Source organism: Ascaphus truei, chromosome 3 (genome assembly GCF_040206685.1).
Source record: "Ascaphus truei isolate aAscTru1 chromosome 3, aAscTru1.hap1, whole genome shotgun sequence".
Lineage (NCBI taxonomy): Eukaryota > Metazoa > Chordata > Amphibia > Anura > Ascaphidae > Ascaphus > Ascaphus truei.
In genome coordinates, this window is record NC_134485.1 from 226,244,546 (window position 1) to 226,260,191 (window position 15,646).

Genomic DNA, 15,646 nt, shown 5'->3' on the forward strand with positions numbered 1-15,646 from the left:
CTGATTTCTGTCACCTGTTCTGCTAGTTAGAAATCAGGTATTTAAGACTGATTTCCTGGTTCTTCTTCCCTCTACCCCAGAAGCCTGGAGGCAGGAAGGCTGCTGGAAGCAGAGAGGGGGAAAGCCTCTCCGCAAACAGGTTAAACCATTCTACTCCTTTTTTCTAAAACTGCAAAGTTCCTTATTTTTGTTGTTGGAAGTGGAAAAGCCACTCCAACCCTGAGTCAGGGAAACCTAAGTTAAGTTATTGCTCAGGTGTGAGCAGGCTTTTGTTTTGCTTGTGTTTCTTTTGTATGCACTGTGGCAGTCTCAGTGCCTGGGACTGAATAAACCAGGCATAGCCTGTTTAAAGGAACAGCACGTTACGCCTCGTCATTTAACCTACCCTAAAAGACCGTGTTCTAACAGTCCCGGACAGACGGCGGAGCCCCGGAGTAAGCTATTTGTCACATATGGTGGAGAATGCGGGCAGAACACTAAAAGGTCTGCGGGTTAAAGAACTTTAAAAAAAAAAAAAAAAAAAAAGGTTTTTTTTCTTCAAACAAGATGGAGGACGTGGTGAGTGCGCTGGTACGCAATGTCGCTGCCCAGAAAGACGCGAATGAAATCCAGCAATAGGTGAATACAACCCAGCAACAGCTGTTAATAGCCCAACAAGAGACTAATGCAACCCATCAACAGCTGTTAATAGCCCAGCAAGAGACTAATGCAAACCAGCAACAGACGCATGCAGCTCTGCAAAACGCGAATGCAAACCAGCAAGAGACAAACCGCTTGCTGAGAGAGGAGCAACAACGGTTCGCCCAGGGCTTACAACACTACCTCGAGATCCTGAGAGGGACTATCAGTAAGACTCCACTGGCAGAGGCAGCCCCAGTCCCGAAAATGACCAGGGCAAGCCACTACCTTCAGAAGATGGGGCCCTCGGATGATGTTGAAACCTATCTTCTGACTTTTGAACACACGGGACAGAGAGGGTTGGCCAGAAGCTGAGTGGGCCAGTCTAATCGCACCCTTCTTAAGCGGTGAACCCCAGAAGGCTTACTTTGATCTAGAGCCAGCCGAAGCTAACGTCTATGCAAAATTGAAGTTCGAGATCCTCGCCCGCCTCGGCGTAACCACGGCCGTTCGCGCCCAAAGGTTCCACGCATGGTCCTTTACGTTGGATAAAGCCACCCGATCCCAGATGTATGACCTCATCCACCTCGCTCAGAAGTGGCTGCAACCCGAGATCAACTCAGCAAGCCACATCGTGGAACGGTTGATCATGGACCAGTTCTTGAGGAAACTTCCCTCTGCCCTACGCCGTTGGGTCAGTCAGAGTGACCCCCACAATGCAGACGAGCTGGTGGCCCTCATAGAAAGGTACAATGCAGCAGAAGAGCACCTGCAACCCACAGTCATGGAGCAACCCCACTACCCAAGGTTCCAGGACTCTTCCAGAGATGGTAAAAGGGCACCAGGATTAAGGGGGGCTGAAGAGCGACGACCGCCTTCACACAGCACCAGCAACAGTGACTCGCATACTAAGGGCAACAGCCAACGTGGGGAGCCGAAAAAGGGCTCGAAGTGGGACACAGACTATGTACCTAAATGTGTAAATTGTTATGAGAGGGGCCACACCGCGAAAGTCTGCCCACTAAATACTGAACCAATGCAATGCAACAGCGTTGAACCTTATTCATTGTGGTCTCAATGTATGGGCCCTAGCCCAGAGGACCCCTTGAATAACCGTCTCTGGGCATTTGTAAAGGTAAATGGTAAGAGGGTTCGGGCACTACTTGACTCTGGGAGTATAGTTACACTAGTGTCCGAATACCTGTTGCCTATTGGGAAGAAACAGGTAAACATTTCACAAAGAGTGGCAATTTGTTGTATACATGGGGATAATCACGAATATTCCACTGTTGATGTTTTTTTTGAAACAGAGTTTGGTTCTTTAGATTTCAAAGTGGGTATAGTACCCAAATTGGCACATGTGTTAATAGGGACCGACTTTCCCCATTTTCTAAAAATGTGGTCCTCCTCTCAGAATAGCGCCCAGAGTTCAATAGCGGACCATAACGAAGTAATAGAAGAAACAAATCCGTTCCCTTTTTCAGAAATGGAGGTTGATGAGGGCCCAAATAAAAAGGGGAAAGAGGAAGAGTGCTGTAAAATCCCGTTTCCCATGGCAATCTTGGTAGGGAATATCCCAAATCAAGATGTTGAACAGGCGTTTACCACCCCAGAACAGGATAAGACCTTCGCTGACCTAGAGGTCAGTCCTGGGGGTTTTAAGAAGGCCCAGTGGGAAGACCCCACATTAGCGGAAGCAAGGGGGAATATACGGGACCAGAATAGTACTTCGGGCCAACCAGATAGGTCACTTGCCTACCCCTACTTTGAGGTTGAGAATGACCCAGTATATCGGGTTGATAAAAGGAAATCAATTATAACTAAACAATTGTTGGTACCACGGACATTCCGTAATGTAGTATTACACCTCGCACATAGTCACCCATTGGGGGGACACCTAGGGGTGGAAAAGACAAAAGAAAAGGTTCTCCAAAGCTTCTATTGGCCTGGGGTTCTGGCAGAAATTACAAATTATTGCTCCTCATGCCCAGAATGTCAGATCACCGCCCCGTTCAAAGCGTATCGTAGCCCATTGGTACCCGTTCCCATAATGGATGTACCATTTGACCGGATTGCTATGGACCTCAGTCTATCATCCACAAACAGATGGTTTAGTGGAATGGTTCAATAAAACCTTAAAGAGCATGTTACGCCGGGCGGTCGATAAGGATGGGAAAAACTGGGATTGTTTGTTACCATACCTGTTATTTGCCATTAGGGAGGTTCCCCAATCATCCAAAGGTTTCTCCCCGTTTGAACTATTGTATGGCCGACACCCAAGGGGCTTACTGGATATAGCCAAAACGACTTGGGAACACGAGGTTACCCTATACAGAAGTGTAATAGAGCATGTTGACCAGATGCAGGACCGCATAGCTGCAGTCCTACCTATAATGAGAGAACACATGGAAAAAGCTCAAGAGGCCCAGAGGAATACGTATAATATGGGTGCTAGGGTCAGAATTTTTTTTCCAGGCGACGGTACTAGTTCTGGTTCCCACCGTAGAGAGTAAATTCTTCCTAAGTGGCATGGGCCATATGAGGTGGGAGAAGTATATTACAAGGTGAGACAGCCAAGTACAGTGGCGACACTGTTTATTCTAATACGGCTGTAACCGCGGTGTGGGGAAATTTTTGGGAAGCCGGCAGCTCGTTTGGGGTTTTCCCTGGTGCGTGTGGCGCGTCGCTCTGGCGCCGGTCACACATTTCAGGGTTCCCCAGCATCCCCGAAGGCTGCAGAGGCAGCAGGGGTAAGGGGGAAGCTGCGCGCAGCCAGGGGGAGCAGCCAGGGGTTCGGGGAAGGGGAGGGGAAGGGGCTGGGAAGCATTTAAATTAAACACGCAGGAAGGGGAAGATGCGGCTCGCTCGCGGCTCCGTTTTGGCGCCAGCCGGGCGCCAGTTGAAAAAAGCCCCGGCCATAACGGGCAAATGTTAGAATAAACTGTGTCGGTGCAGTAGGAGGAAACCTGAGCAAATTTACCATATAAACCTACTTAAGCCCTGGAAAGATAGCAAGATCTTGTTAACCCTAGTACCCCCAGGTCCGTCAGAGAATCGAGAAACTGACCCAGAGGTTAGCATAGCTGAAACCCTGTCCGTTCATCAGAAACGAGAGGTCCAGAATTTAGTGAGAAGAAACAAAGAAGTCTTCTCTACACAGCCAGGTACTGCACCGACACACTTTATTCGAGCAAATACCCGGTATGTACCTGGCAGATACCTGGAATGCGCCGCTCCTAACCTCTGACAAGCCCCGTTGCATTTGCCTTCCCAGCCTGGGTTCATGCCTGGCTGATGGGTGGCTGATCTGTTAAATGATAATGATTAGGATTTAATAGGCTGCAATGCTTCGCGTGTCTACCAGATGGCATAAATTCATGAATTGTAATGCAGTTTATATATATATACTGTGCAGTATTTCAGCCAGCGGGAATAAAATGCTTCAATCCCTGCTTGGAAAATAACTCAATGCACTCGGGCAGAAAACAGTCACAAACCTCAATACACCCGGGTATACCCGAATTCGTGGGACTAGCCAAGCTCGAATAAAGTGTGTCGCCAGTGTAGAACTAGCGTAATTGAACATGACCTAGTCTCTGAACCGGGGGTCCGAGTTAACCTTAAACCGTACCGAATCCCAGAGGCCAAAAGAGAGGCTATAAGTTTAGAGGTTAAAAAAATGCTAAAACTAGGCGTAATTGAGGAATCCCAAAGTGGGTGGAACAGCCCTATAGTTTTAGTCCCAAAACCAGACGGTACAACAATGTTTTGCAATGACTACCGTAAACTAAACGCTGTGTCAAAATTTGATACTTATCCTATGCCCAGGGTAGATGAACTGGTAGAGAGACTGGGCAAAGCCCGATATCTCACGACCCTAGACCTAACAAAAGGGTACTGGCAGGTTCCCCTCACAGAAAGAGCAAAAGAAAAGACAGCCTTCTCAAACCCAGACAGCCTCTTTCAGTATAGGGTGCTGCCTTTTGGCTTACATGGAGTTCCCGCCACATTCCAAAGAATGATGGATAAAATTTTAAAACCACATGCTCGGTAAGCTGCCGCCTACCTGGATGATGTGGTAATCCATAGTGAAGATTGGCAATCCCACCTTCCAAAGGTCCAAGCTGTGCTTGACGCAGTTCGGTCTGCTGGACTAACTGCTAACCCCGCTAAATGCACTATTGGTCTGGAGGAGGCCAAGTATCTGGGGTATTCTATTGGCAGAGGTTTACTCAAACCCCAAACACTCAAAGTAGAGGCGATACAAAATTGTCCAAGGCCAGTTACAAAAAAACAAGCAAGGACCTTTTTGGGATTAATTGGTTACTATAGAAGGTTTATTCCCAATTTTGCAACTAAGGCAACCCCACTAACCGACCTCACAAAAGCAAGAGGGCCCCTAATGGTAAAGTGGTCCCCCGAAACCGGGGGACTGAAAGAAGCTCTCTGTGCCCAACCAGTGTTGGTCACACCTGACTTCTTTAAAGAGTTTTTAGTCCAAACCGACGCATCTGAGGTAGGGCTGGGGGCTGTACTCTCCCAGGAGACTCGAGGTGAGGAGCACCCCATCCTTTATTTATGTAGGAAACTAAATCCCCAGGAGAAAAATTACTCCATAGTCGAGAAAGAGTGTCTCGCAATAAAGTGGGCTGTAGAGATGCTCAAATACTATCTGTTGTCGAGAAAATTCCGGTTGGTCACAGATCATGCACCCCTCACCTGGATGTGTCAAAACAGAGAGAAGAATGCTAGAGTTACCAGGTGGTTCCTAAGTCTACAACCCTTTAAATTTTCTGTGGAACACAGGTCAGGGCACAAACATGGCAATGCAGACGGGTTGTCAAGGATGCACTCCCTAATATCCATGGTCGCTCATCCCTCGGGGTCTGAGCTGGGGGGGGAGGATATGTGACAGAAACCAAGGGATAGTAATAAATTCCATATATAGGGCTCCCAGGATACTGAACAGTTTCTATCCTGTTTAGGCTGGAAAGTGCAGCCTCATAATACATGCACTCCATCCCACAGTTTGGCAAGTGCTGGAACTGAGGGATGAGAGATCCAGATCAGAGTTTGTCTGCTGCCTGATTTCTGTCACCTGTCCTGCTAGTTAGAAATCAGGTATTTAAGACTGATTTCCTGGTTCCTCTTCCCTCTCCCCAAGAGCCTAAAGGCAGGAAGGCTGCTGGAAGCAGAGAGGGGGAAAGCATCTCCCCAAACCGGTTAAACCATTCTACTCCTTTTTTCTAAAACTGCAAAGTTCCTTATTTTTGTTGTTGGAAGTGGAAAAGCCACTCCAACCCTGAGTCAGGGAAACCTTAGTTAAGTTAGTGCTCAGGTGAGCAGGATTTTGTTTTGCTTGTGTTTCTTTTGTATGAACTGTGGCAGTCTCAGTGCCTGGGACTGAATAAACCAGGCATAGCCTGTTTAAAGGAACAGCACGTTACGCCTCGTCATTTAACCTACCCTAAAAGACCGTGTTCTAACTGTCCCGGACAGACGGCGGAGCCCCGGAGTAAGCCGTTTTTCACTATATATATATATATATATATATATATATATATATATATATATATATATATAATCACCCCGGTGAATTCCCTCCCCCAAAGTACTGAGTGTGCCCTGGGCACCTAACCACACCAGTGTTCACAGAGCAAGGCCCATCCAAGTGTAAGTGGAGTAACGCTACCCCCTTTGTGAGATTTGTTGGTGCATGTGGGTACCTTCCTGATCTTTGGTCAGATCAGGGTTATTGGAGAGGGTTGATCCGTCGGCTCGCAGAGTGAGCCCACGACGCAGGTCTGTCTGGTCCTCTCACAAAGGCGTCCACCTCTTGAGGGAACTCCAGTGGACCGTCTCCCTTAAAGTGAGTATGGCCTATGGTCTGGTCCCAGACCACAGGCTGCGCACACCGCGTTATGTCTGTCACCGATGTACTAATACTAGATAGCCAAGTACTACTGGGGAAGCGTCCCTATCTATGGGCCTTCCCTGCAGCACCCACAAGCTGAGGTGAGTCGGGGCCTAACTGGGATCTAGGGGGATCTCTGGCCTAGTTCAGAGGCCACTGGCTCCGTGCTGTCCCGGCTCCAACTGACGCACGGTCCTAAGCACGCCAAAAGTATCCTTCTATGTCAATATGACTTCCTGTCACGGGAGACTCCTGTGGCGGGTAGGATCTCGGTGACCGGAACAGCAGGAGCATTCTAGGGGTCACAAGCAGAGATCAGAGGCAGGCGGCAGATAGCGAGGTCAGGTAACAAGCAGGGGTCCGAGGCAGGCGGCAGGTAGCGAAGTCAGGTAACAAGCAGAAGTTGGCATCGAGGAGACTGGAACAGGACAGGCGGGGCAGGACAGGTCCGGGAGCAGGGACTAAGAACGGGGAGCAGGGACTGAGACCGGGGAGCAAGGAACAACCAAGGACAAGCCAGATTACCAGAAAGGGCCTTTACTAAGATCAGAATCAAATACAGATGGGTACAGGAACAGATCAGGATCAGAGACAGAGGCATGTGCAATAGGAGTCTTGAAACAAAGGCAAGGAAACAAACAGGAAGCAGAGCTATTAGACAGAGAAAGGAGCAACAAGAGGACAGACAGACAGAGGAACCCAGAGGAAACAGAAGGCAGCAACACACCCAGTGGACAAAGAAGAACTATGGCTAGGGAGGAGGTCTAGGAGACCCTGACATTACTCCCCCCTCTCGAGAGCGTTCTCCGGACGATCCTCCAGGCTCTTCCCGGAGGCCTTGATGAAAAGTGGACTCAAGGTGACCCACCTCTGGTGGTTTGTCAGCGGGCAGAGGGTACTCCACAGTTACATTGGGTGCTGCAAGGAACCTCGGAATGGGTGAATTCAACTCAAATGCAGGGGCAGAGACATCAGGAACGGGGGCATCAAGGACAGGTGCAGCCTTTCCACATGAGTCAGTGGGGACACAGAGTTCGCTCTCCATGGTCTCCTCTTGCGACTGCCGTTTCATGGCATCACCCAATGAAAGACCAGCTATTTGAGTTTTCAGCTCTTGAAGCTGTCCTTCTGCACTTCTTTTCCCACTCAAAGCAGTTGTCGGTTCAGCTTCTTTGGAGTTGAGTCGCGAATCCATATCTCCCAGCTGACTTAGAACAAGGCTTAAATGTGTTTCTTTTTCTTTATTTCTGACCTGTAGCTGCCGGTACTCCTCCCAGACCTTGTCCAGCTCCAGCTGCAGCCGGGCCTTCTCATGGGCTGTGTGATTCAACACTTTGCAGGCCTCAGCCATCTTGACCTCATAGCGCAGTGTCAGGCCAACCACTTGATGGACGGACACCTCCTCCCTCTCTTTTTTGGCAAGCTGTGTCTTGAGCTCAGTGATCAGCAGTGTTGTGAGATGCTGTGATGTGTGTTCAGCTGTCAGCTTTAGCTCTTTCATTTTTAGATGTTGTTGCAATTTCCACTCCTCAGTGAGAGATCCCTGGCTGAGTGCATACTGCAATTCTCTTCTCAGGGCTTTCATCTCTTCACTGAGATCATTTTGAACTCGCTTCCATGCATCCCTCATCACGTCTTGGAGCTCTGCAAATTCCTTTGCTATGGTCTCGGCAGCTTGTCTTTTCCAGGTCTCTTTCTCTTGGGTGTACTGGCTGTTAGGGATGGAGCAGTGTCTCTGCTCCTCTAAGTCTTGCTTCAGTTTCTGGACCGCCTTGTGCTCACTCTCATACAGGGTTGCCTGGGCTCTAAGCTCCTCCTCCAGAGAGGCTCTGGTTATGCTCAGTGTGGCCTTCAGCTCCTCATGCTGCTCTTCAGGGGACACACTGGTGTGACGATAGCTTTGTAACAGGCTATTAATAATACACACCAAATATCACTAGGTTGAACTGAACGAGGCTTAGATATGATAAAATGTAATTTATTCCTTGAAAAAGGTGAACACAACAGATTATACAAATAACAGACAAAATATGGACACTCACTTAAGATGGAAATGATGAAATAGTCAGAAATCGTGACTCGCAGTTCATACAGCAATCTTGAAAATCACAAAAGACACGAAAGACAATAGCCATAGGCTGAGCCTGGTTCTTATACAATTATTTCCCATTGAACACAACCTAAACCCAGCCTCTCTCATAAATCAGTGGTGAGGTTGACAGTTTTCCTCAGAGTATAACTCCTCCCACCCAAGGACGTTTAAAAACTGCTTTTCCTATCTAAATAACTTCATAACTTCAGTTCAGTAGTACTTACTGGCATGTGAGACATATTAATACATTCTGGCACGCATGACGCTCCCAATAAGACTAAATATTAACCTTGTAATACTAAAATTCAGGGAGATATTAATATCTGTCTCTTAGGACCTGCTAGACATCATGTGTCTGTAATCGTTATTTGCGGCTCGGTCCCCCGGTTACACATATGTCATTTTTAGCACGTTCAGCCGAGGACATCTCATGGTATTCTTATATTTAATAAGGTCACTCATTCTGATATCTCCTTGGGTAACCGCACCCCATGCCCCCATAAACCCTGGTCAATAAATCATTTGAAGCAGGGACTCCTGTGTAGAGAACATTTGTCACAGGTGCTAGATTTCACACCCAATGCCCCAGACATGGGCCTAGCTGTCTCTACCAGCAAGATGTGTTAACATACACCAAACTCCCTCTGTACTTTTCACACCCAACTTCAATCAAGTCTGTTGAAGCCCAGATATTTCTGAAAAGACACCACATATTTGTATTTTCCTAAACTGCAGCTTATTAACCCCTTAAGCCCCAGTGTGTGTGTGGTGCAGACACTGGCACAGAAATAATACATTTATACAGGGGAATAAACAGTTGGATGGCTGAAGCAAGGCAAAAACACATTACTGGACCCCAGTCCATTTAACCCCTTGCTTCCCAGGTGAGAGTAGAGGGTGGCTGTAACAGGGGAGTAATCCCTGTTCAAGTAATGTGCCTTTAATCAAGCAGTGTGGTGGTTAACTGCTGGTAGTTAATTAATAAACACAACCTGCCTGATTTAGATTGCTTACAAAAGCCTGTCTTTTGAGACAGGAAGGGTGTCTCCTTAGCTCATACCTGAGCTGAACTTTGAAGAGAGAGGAGAGATTGTCTTTACTCTCACAACCTGTCTTGAGCTCTGCCAGAAGACACAGCATAGCTGCTTTCAAGACACAGGGAAAACGTCTAAACCTGAATGCTGACACACCCTGAGGGAAGGGAGCTGAACCAGGAACAGAGAAGATTTTCCCTCCAAGGAACAGATAAGACTTTCATTCTTAAGAGACTTTGTATATCTGCCTATTTCATGCTATATGTTTTGGGGCTGGGAGACATGCTTATCTAGGGGAGTTGTGACCTGCATGGTGTTTCACTAGAAATACTCCCACATGAATAGAAGCTTTGTTTACCCCTTGTTTGGATGGTTTCCGGATGTTGAGGAAACAGGCGCAATAAAAAGCCTTCTTTAATTTCACAATAATCAGCCTCTCTTGCATACCTCTGTGAACGTCCTTCTACAGTGGCCAAATGGGGTGTAACCCCTTTAATCCCGGGCCAAATCCCCTCTCTCTTGACAACTGGGTACTAAAATACTCTTGCAGCATCTTTACTTAGTAGGCAGTCTGGAAACTTTCTTCCTGCAGAACTTGCTGCTTTTCCTCAGCATTCTCCCATCTCTCCTTGGTGTCCTGCAGATGTGTACGCAATTCTTGCAGCTGACTCTGCAGCATATTTTCTGCTTGTGTGCTCTGCTCCAGCGAGACACATTTTTCTTGCAGCACACTCTCAGCATTCTGCAGTGCTATCTGCACGTCTAACTTTTCCTGGGCTAACTGTTTCTTCTCCTCTCCTAATTCATGGAGTTTCTTATCTCCTTCACTGACTTGGACATAGAGATTCTTTTACTCTTGGGTTACAGTTTCAAAACTGCTATTTAACTCTCCAAAGATCTCTCTCAATGAGCATAGTTCTGTGTTTAAGTGGCAATTCTTCTCCTTAGAGGCTTCCAGCTCTGTAGTAAGCCTATGAACCTCTTTCTGAGATGCTTCCAGTGCTGTGCCAACTTGAGCCATGAAAGTCTGGTACTGGGCATTATCCGCATAAGCCTTCTCCAGCTTACTTGACAAGATCATCCTGTCATTCTCCAACTGATACTTTTCTTTTTCCAAGTCACCCTCTGCTTTTTCCAGTGCTAATTGCATCCTTGACTTTTCTTCTATCAATAGTCTCTTCTCCTCTTCTAATTCATGGAGTCTTTTATCTCCTTCACTGGCTTGGACAAAGAAGCTCTTACTCATTTGGTTTATAGTTTCAAACCTACTATTTAACTCTTCGGAGGCATCTCTCATAGAACGTATCTGTTTTCAAGTAGCATCTCTCCTCCCGAACGACTTCCACCTCTTTTTTGAAGTAGCAAATCTCCCCCTGGGAGACTTTAAGCTCTGTATTAAGCTTGTCAATTTCCTTCATAGAGATTTCCAGGAATTCGTTACTTTTAGAAGCGAGGCGCTGATCCTCAGCAGCATCAGCATATGCCCTCTCCAGCTCACCTGACATGACATCCAGGTCACTCTCCAACTGGTGCTTTTCTTTTTCCTGGAGAACACACTTAGCAATTGCTGAGGATAGACAGCTCTGTAGTGCAGCCTTGGCTTCTTGCGCTTTATCTAAACGTCCATGAAGACAACCGATCTCTTTTCGCGCAGATTGAACTTAGGGCATCTTTTCCTTGATTCAATACAAATTTATTTTCCTTCTTCTTCCTTGCTTTGAGAAGTTCTGAAGAATCAGTGGTACTGTGTTCACATTTACTGCTAAAGACTGTTTTCAGAGTGGGAGCCATAACTTCAGACATACTTTAGGGAAACCAAACTTCCCAAGAAACCAGGAACGCAGAAAATGTGTCTTTAAAGCAGAAGCATTAGAATGAACAACAGGAATATTAGACACAGAGAGACACAAGATAGGAGAGCTGACCTTTTGAGACCTTAGCATCAGTCACAGAGATATCATAAATGCAAGGAAAAAACATAGACAGAGAAACATGTAGTAAAATATGAATCTTTAGACATCAGGCGTAGGGATATCATATAGACAGAGAAAAACCTGCAGTTAAATCTGAATCTTTAGAAATCAGGCATAGAAATATCATAAACAGCAGGAAACTACTGCAGAGAAAACATCAGACATAGGAATATCAGACAGAGAAACCTGCAGTTAAATCTAAAACTTTTGATATCAGGCGTAGGGATATCACAGGTTGCAGAGAAACAAACGTCAGGGGAACTTGCAGGTAAACCTGAAACCTTAGAACCAATCATAGGAAGAACTACAGATTGCAGGAAAAATCACAGCATGCAGTAACAAAATAATGGAAGCACTCTTTTCTTTTGAAATGGGAACCCTGTGAACAGCAATGGTCCAACAAGGGATGCAGAGACACGCCTAGTCCAGGGAATGAAAGTCAGAGTCTAAAAAGGTGGCAACAGGTACTGCAAGGGTTAACCCAGGCACTGCACAAAAGAAAAAAACCTAAAAGAAAGGTGCACTAGTCTCTGCAGCAACAGTTTTAGTCTCAGAAAAAATGTTTTTCTCTATGAACGCAATAATTCTTGCAGCTCACTTAGCAGCAACAAAAAAAAACCTTCAAGATCCCAACTGGGATTTCCAAAAAAGAAACAAAAGTACTTATCTTCAACCATGCGGATGCGGTCTGCTGCAGCAGGCAGGCAGAGAATCTGTTCCGGCGAGATCCAGAAGTGGCCTTTGTTTTCTGTCACGGGAGACTCCTGTGGCGGGTAGGATCTCGGTGGCCAGAACAGCAGGAGCATAGTAGGGGTCACAAGCAGAGATCAGAGGCAGGCGGCAGATAGTGAGGTCAGGTAACAAGCAGAGGTTCGAGGCAGGCGGCAGGTAGCGAAGTCAGGTAACAAGCAGAGGTCGGCAACGAGGAGACTGGAACAGGACAGGCGGGGCAGGACATGTCCGGGAGCAGGGACTGAGAACGGGGAGCAGGGACTGAGACCGGGGAGCAGGGACTGAGCAAGGAACAACCAGTGACAAGCCAGATTACCAGCAAGGGCCTTTACTAAGAACAGAATCAAATACAGATGGGTACAAGAACAGATCAGGATCAGAGACAGAGGCATGTGCAATAGGAGTCTGTCTTGAAACAAAGGCAAGGAAACAAACAGGAATCAGAGCTATAAGACAGAGAGAGGAGCAGCAAGAGGACAGACAGACAGACAGAGGAACCCAGAGGAAACAGAAGGCAGCAGCACACCCAGTGGACAAAGAAGAACTAGGGCTAGGCAGCAGGTCTAGGAGACCCTGACACTGCCCTATTGTCTACTGCATATCACATGGTGAGCAGCTCTGGGGCATGCTGGGACATGTAGTCCCTTGCGGTGCCTGACTAATGGTCACTGCAACTATCTGCCACTGTGCACGTGCATGTCTTCTATCGCACATGCGCAACTTCCAAAATGGGGCCCCCCGCTTGCTGGGTACGCCGCAGAGCTCCAAAGCACCTGATCGCTACCTACACATAGCTGGTCCACCTGTACCTCTGGCGGCACCCGGATAAGCCAGCAAATCTCCCGCCCGTAGCAGAGGTAAGCGAGGAGCCGGGATTCACTTGATTCATATAGTAATTCCTAGCTACTAAATTAACCTATGCATAGCTTGTAAGCATGAAACAATAATACTATTAAACAATTAATGAATCCTTGGAAACGTCTGGGTACAAATCCTATACTCTTATCTTCATCTTATACCCAAAATGTACTATAAACAATTCACTTGTTCTAACTTTCACAAAATACATTTCCCTTAAATGTGTTTTTCCACAACCAGTTCAGTCTGAAATTGAGTCTGGGGAAACAAAATGGATACAGAGAGCATGGATTCTGAATCACTTGAATTCCATTTACAGATGTCACCAACAACAAAGGAAAGGGCAGGTTAAAATGTGGAATTTACTATCCATGGTGACTTAGGGTAGATACAAGATATATCTTTAGACATCTTTCTAGAAAGTTAAGGTATACAGGGATATAATAGACAAGTGAAAAATAGGAAGGATGTTGATCAAGATGGAAATCTACTGTAATTGGCATTACTGGAGACAGGAAGAAATGCATTTTTTCCCCTTATGAAACATAACTAGCAACTGTTTCACTGGGGTTGTTTGTTTGCTTTCCTCTGAATCAATATTAAAAATAAATATAAATAGAGGATGAGTATCTTGGCCATTTAAATTTTAACATAGGCTGAACTCGATGGGCATGTCTTTTTACAACCTCAATTATTAAGTAACTGTGTAATTATGTCTAGCGGTTATTCAGTAAGATGTGAACCCATTAAAAGTTGTTGATAACAATTTCTTTCAATGGCATTTAACAATTTTTAATGAGTATTGACACCCTCATTATTAATTGATGTACTTTTTCTTTTTTTTTTTTAAATATAACTCAGATTTTATTGAAAATTTACCATCATACAGCAAGGTATACATTTGACTGCATATGAAGCAACAGTGTTATGCTGTGGAACATATATGTAACAAAGAATATATAAAATAAACAAAAAAAGAAGAATTGGAACTTAATACGAAAGGGGGAGGGGGGGGTGGTGTCCGTCTGTCCTCCTCTCGATCCTCTCACTTTTCCTCTTCTGCGCTTAGGTTTTCACTTTCCGCCACTCTAGGCAGTTAATTTATGTACATTTTAAATACATTTTTCCATCAACCACCTTTTGTGAGATAAAATGCTCTCCAAATGGAAGATAAAATGGATGTGATATCACCCTTCACTGAAACAATTGTTATTTTTTTCTATTTAGACATTCGATCTATTAAGCTGATTTATTTACTAATATTGTAATTATTGAAAGCAGAATCAAAGAAAACAATGAAACTAATGACAAAATCTATCATTTCTTGCAGATCAATTACCTACACTGTTAACAGCCAGCATACTGGGCACATGCTGGTAAAAGCAAAAGTAGTTCCCGTTGCCCTCGAGCTGCCTTCTCATGAACTGATTCTGAGACCCAACTATGGCTTTTTAGCAGAAACAGGATTAAGATCTTCAATAAGATTGTACAATCGCAGGAATCACCCGGCTGAATTCAGCTGGAAGCCAGTCATATCAGAAAAAGGAATCGCTTTTTCTATACGTCCAGCCAGAGGTACTGTAATTTAACAAATTACCTAATTAGTATGGTCATGGGTTCTTTGAGGTTTCAATTTAACTATCACTAATGTCAGTGGCATGTGTGTGCGCAAATGTATGACGCTGCTTGTATTGGGGTCTATGTAGCACGGCAGAACTGGTGCAATTCTGGGGCAACAAGTGCACCAGATGTATTAAAATGATAAAACATAAACCTATTATAATAATTATAGTAAAGCTTCCATGTATAGTGTGTGCCCCAACATTGATATACCTATTTTTACTATGAAATATTCACTCCATATTGAAAGATGCCAGCAAGGATTTAAGTGGGATTTTGCAGTCAGAGACTTTATATCACTGTGCTTGTGCGTCATTATTCAATTGATAAGCCCAATGTTTATTTATGTATTTTGGCTCCTTTTGTACTACTTTATTTGAAATGCACAGAGCCTCACTTTTCTGAGTAACCACAGAACTGTCATTTACTGTGATCATATTTTACTCAATATTGCCCAGGAAATTAATTTACTGTCCCGTTTCCTGGTTCTTTGCACCTTTTGAAATTGTGAGAATTGTATATTAGGATTTCAGAATGTATTTACATTTAATGACCGAGTTATTGTAGTCTGTAGAAAATTGTATAGGAATTTAGCATTTTGTAATAAAACTTACAATGTATGTATTTCAGGCACAGTGGACGCATATAAAGACATTGAGTGTGAAGTTGTATGGCATGCAGGATTCAGCTCCCCAGACATAGGTGAATTCAATCTGTGTGTACAACAGGGAAATACGCTAAAGCTAAAATGCATTGCAGAGGTAATTGTGTGCCAATCTTGAGCTGTTCTCTGCTTTATAGAACC

At 45.3% G+C, this 15,646-nt stretch overlaps 1 protein-coding gene across 5 annotated transcripts in view; it reads left to right on the plus strand.

Moving 5' to 3' along the window:
- CFAP47 (cilia and flagella associated protein 47) overlaps positions 1-15,646 on the plus strand; it is a 663,944-nt gene that overhangs the window by 77,882 nt on the left and 570,416 nt on the right. For all 5 annotated transcript variants that reach the window (XM_075590256.1, XM_075590258.1, XM_075590257.1 and 2 more), the window contains exons 16-17: positions 14,552-14,796; positions 15,472-15,602. In XM_075590256.1, coding sequence (XP_075446371.1) covers positions 14,552-14,796; positions 15,472-15,602 — 376 coding nt within the window. The remainder of the gene's footprint in view (positions 1-14,551; positions 14,797-15,471; positions 15,603-15,646) is intronic.